The sequence below is a fragment of the Buceros rhinoceros genome, unplaced genomic scaffold (assembly GCF_000710305.1).
Source record: "Buceros rhinoceros silvestris isolate BGI_N320 unplaced genomic scaffold, ASM71030v1 scaffold12558, whole genome shotgun sequence".
Taxonomy (NCBI): Eukaryota; Metazoa; Chordata; class Aves; order Bucerotiformes; family Bucerotidae; genus Buceros; species Buceros rhinoceros.
In genome coordinates, this window is record NW_010427559.1 from 108,473 (window position 1) to 112,942 (window position 4,470).

A 4,470-nucleotide genomic window follows, 5' to 3' on the forward strand; every position below is an offset into this window, starting at 1 on the left:
ATTCCTGCAGCCAGAAGACAGACCCAGGAGAGCTGCCTGGTATACACGTCCATGCTTAACTAGCGAAGATTTTAATGTTGTTACTGTTGAGTACAAATAGCTGCAACTTAAACACTGTGTTGTGCAGATGGCCACAAATGTGGACAGGTTGCCTGATAAATGTGAGTTTGATTTCTTGGACCATACACATGAGGATTTAGGTTTGAATTGCATTACTGGATCATTTTTTTATGGTAGATTTTTGCCTAGTTGATTGTATAGGGTGACTCTGCACTAGTACTGAAACCACCTCTGTGTTGAGATGGAAGGCGGTGGCTGGTAAACTCCTCATCTGTGCAGCTGTCACGGCAGTTGGAACGCGTTCTATGAATGAGGCAGGGTGTTTGAGCAAAGGCAAAGGATCATTAGTTTTATCTCATGATGAAAGCAGCTGCCCGCTCCCGTAAAGAATGAATCTGACTGCTGCTTGTCTCATGCCACAAATGTCCTGCGAGATCCATTCATTTCACATGGTCACTACCTCTGAAAATGTAATTTCTGGATGCCGGAATTGGAGTCCTGAGGTCTAGTCTGTCGAAATACAGTCACTCACAGCTTTGATTAGCATCAATGAAAGCTGTCAGGTGATGACCCACTAAAAAAAAATTCAAACCAAGTACTTCAGTTTGGCCACATTTCACAGTTCACGTGGTGATCTTATCCTGAAACTTGACAGGATCCTTTAATATAAGGCAGTTCTGTCGCCCTGGCTGCAAACTCGTCTTCAAAGGGGATGGGCAGTGGCTAAGGGAAATTCAGAGCAACAGAAACGATTCACATCAGAACCCGGTGCCTTTCCAACAGAAGGCACGATGTTGCGGTAACTGTCTTTTGCTTTCCAGGAGGTGTCCCTCTGCAGATGTAAAGTCAGCCTGTAGGAGTTTCCAGCTGACATCTCCTCAAACTTTACCTGCCTTTTGAAGTAATGGTAATTAGAGGCGCCACTGAAGGGCTTCCTGATGCCGACTTTCCATTACTGTCGACTAGTCTTTGAAAATAGGAAGATACGTAGGTTTGCTGTCCGAGCTGATGACGTTGTGCGTAGTTAAGGGCTAAATCTGAGGGAATGTGGGCATGAATCAAGAGCGAAAATCTGTAAGAATGTTGCATTGTTAGAAAATTTTAATTGGCATAATGATACTGGATTGCAAATTGATTCAAACAGATACTTTGGGACTTTTTGTCCCCGGTAGTTATTTATGAAGGTCTCACTCACAAGCGTTTTCCAAGACAAACCACAAGCTTTGGGTATAGTTTTACATGTTTTCAAATGTATTTGACAATTATGGTGTTTTAATTTTTCCAACCAAAAGACCAGATATCTTTTGTGATTATGGTGTACTGTAACCTAGAAAAATACCAGTTTTTCCTCTTTCTAATATGATTTTTGTCATTTTTTGCCAACACTTTCTTACCTTTGCGTTCAGGCCTCAGTGTCTGGTCAGAAAGGTACTTTGAGGTTTCTTGTATGACATGTACTTTGGAAAGATGACTCACCATAAATATGTCAATAACTACACCTAGATAACCTCAGTTAGCGCAGCAGAACTGTTTTGTGTATGGACATCAAATTTTAAATGGAAGAATTGTAACCATTTGAGTAACATTGATGTAATTGCTACAGTTTCAGAAAAGCTTAATGACGCTTAAGTAAACCTGAATCTAATGGATTGACTAAAATGTATATAGGGCCACGTCCTCGTGCTAAACCTGCTCTGCTAGTAGCTTCTTGCCGGTCAGTGGAATTGTTAGATTAAGCAAGGATTTGAAGCCACGGTTTTCTAAATTCTTTTTGTGTTCCCGTTAACTGCATTGTATAATCTGGAACAAACTAGCTTTATTTCCAGCCTTTATGCTGTAACAGGTTACCTCATTTCAAAAACATAAGTCATTGTTGATGACGGTCCTCTCTCTTCTAATTACCGAGTGTTAGTGTAATGGAAACTTCTAGGCAAAGATAACTTTCGGCAGTACTACTTGATCTCAAGGCTTATTTTTTAAATCTTTGAATAAATTGATATGGTTGATCTTGGAAGGTCCCAAAGAAGTGTTCATGAAGAAGGGAGATTGATAGAGTGGAGACTGAGGAAGAACATGTTTTCTCTGCAGCTGACTTTGTGGCACGTTTTATTCACTGAATCCAAATAACTTATTACTTAATGTAGTAAAAGGATCTGGAAAACTCAGAGGCTGATGTATTTTGTTGTTAAAATCTCAGGCGATCATTTTTCGAAATGAAGGTTTAATGTTTTCATTCTGTCTCAGGTTCCCAGTCTGAACCTCCATCGTGCAGTGCCAGTTCCATCACTTGCCCTTCTGCCTGCACCTGCAGCAACAATGTCGTGGACTGTCGAGGAAGGGGCTTAACAGAAATTCCAGCTAACCTCCCAGAGGACATTTGGGAAATGTAAGTGCCACTGTAACACACCGTTCTTTTCCACGTCTCTCCGTTTGTGGTCGCTGTCGTAGCCTGCTGTGTGGAAGAAAGGCATGTGTCTGGAGCAGCGTTCGGAGCAGGTACCAGCTGTGTTGTAGCTGGCCTCTTTGCTTCCATCCTTTGGGTCTAAGGGCTCAAACCATTCTTTAATGTAAATGAAGACACTGTTTGAAGTTGCCCTACCCCAAAGCCAGATTAAGTTCTTAGAGTGTTCTGTTCAGTTTGTGTTCGCATCTCACAAATCTGAGGTTTGCTGAGCTCTGTAGGAGCAAAAGGAAATACCCAGTCCATTTTTTTTCAAATGGAATTATTTTCAGTTGACAGTCTAAAGACAGGGTTTTCTTGTTAGCTTGGCAGGATATATTATTCTCAATGCTTGACACTTCTGTTACATTTTTGTGTTGTGAAATCAGATGCTGGTTTTGCAGACCTGCTTGTCTTTGCTACCTTTACAAGTTGTAATCATCTGGTTTTGTGTCTGTGGCTTCATACTACTGAGGTCCTGAAATACTGTTATATGAAACCAGGTTGCTTTTGCTTAGACTGAAGGGAATGCACATCAGTTCTTTTCCTATTTAGATGCTTGTTTTACAGAGGATACTGGCATCCAACCAGCTCTTAGAGTCTACATAGTATGAATTCAAGTATTTTTATAGTCACTGGACTCATTTTGGCTTCTCATTGCTCTAGAAATATTGCTGCATAGCAAAATTCACTAGGATAAAGCATAAGCTGAATTGCTTATATCTAACCTGGCACACTAGGCTATGCCGGGACGTGCCAGTGGACACGATGTGCTGTACTGTTTGCTGGTGATCTGCTCTACCCCACCACTCCTCTTAAGTCACTTTATTGGTTGCTTTCTTAATTTAAGATTCCCCTCAAATTTGCTTGGATTCCTGTCTCAGCACGACAGTTTAGAGGTGGCTTATGCTTGATTGTGCATCTCCACAGAAAAGATCTATTAGAAATTTTAAAATTAGCTCAGTAAATGCAAAGATTAAACATCTTAAAATTAACATCGAGACCCTATCTAGCGTAGAAATGTTTACAGGAAATAAAAACTCTTACGCAAGCTGTTCTGAATGCTCGTAACCTGCTTGCTCACCTCCTGACAAAGTTCAGAGTGTATTGCTTGTGTTCGTTTCCAGGGTATTGTGGGACAGAAAATATTCACATCATAGTTGTTTTTCTGTGCATGAAAGTTGGTTAAAATTGTCCTGAAAAGTGTGTACTAAGAATTTTTAATGTTCAGTCCTGTTTCTAATTCTGTCAGATGGAGTACAGATTCTCGGGAGTGGATGGAATGCTTCAGTAATGAGAGAGGGGATGAACTTGGTCCAGACTTGCTCACAAATTAGGGTTGGGCTAGGAGAACTGAAAAATTTCATTTTGTACTGTTGAAAGTGGTAGCAGAAATCAGCTGATCTCTGTGGCTGCATGCCAGAGTCACACGGAGAGCATCATCTGCAGGAAGACTGAGATTGGAGAGCTCTGGCGCTCTCCTGACAGCAGTGCACCTCATTGTGAGAAAGCAAGTGAAAACATCCACCTGCAGTGTGGGTGTAACGGCGTCAAGTATTGAAGCCCTGTGTCCCTTGCGGTTGCTCCAGCCCCAGAGCCTATCCTCAGTAACTTGTTGTAAAGATCTCCTTAGGAGAGCAGGAAGTGAAGGAAGACTTGGAGAGCCTTGAAATTAGATGGTGACGTAGAGCGTCAAGATACATCTGACATTTTAAGAAACTTTCATAACCTGGAGGTTATGAGCCTTCTAGATCCACTGAACACCACATAAGCTCTTAGTGCACCGTTTAGATCTGCCAGACCCCTTGCCTTTTAGGCAGTACTTATTTGAGTCTGTGTAGATAAACTTCTTACATGGCTCTAATCCTGCACCTGCCCTTCGCAGTTCACAGGCACTACAGGCGGGAGGAGTTGTGCAGGACTGCAGAGTGTAACCCTCAGGAAAACGCTTATTGCTCGCTTGCAGCAGG

General features: G+C 41.8%; 1 protein-coding gene across 1 annotated transcript in view; it reads left to right on the plus strand.

The window, feature by feature from the left end:
- The window catches only part of LOC104498555 (slit homolog 3 protein-like), a gene marked incomplete at its 3' end in the record, with an annotated part of 172,351 nt that overhangs the window by 66,646 nt on the left and 101,235 nt on the right, over positions 1-4,470 (plus strand). The window contains exon 6 of the mRNA XM_010141950.1: positions 2,305-2,446. Within this exon, the coding sequence (XP_010140252.1) occupies positions 2,305-2,446 (142 nt within the window). The remainder of the gene's footprint in view (positions 1-2,304; positions 2,447-4,470) is intronic.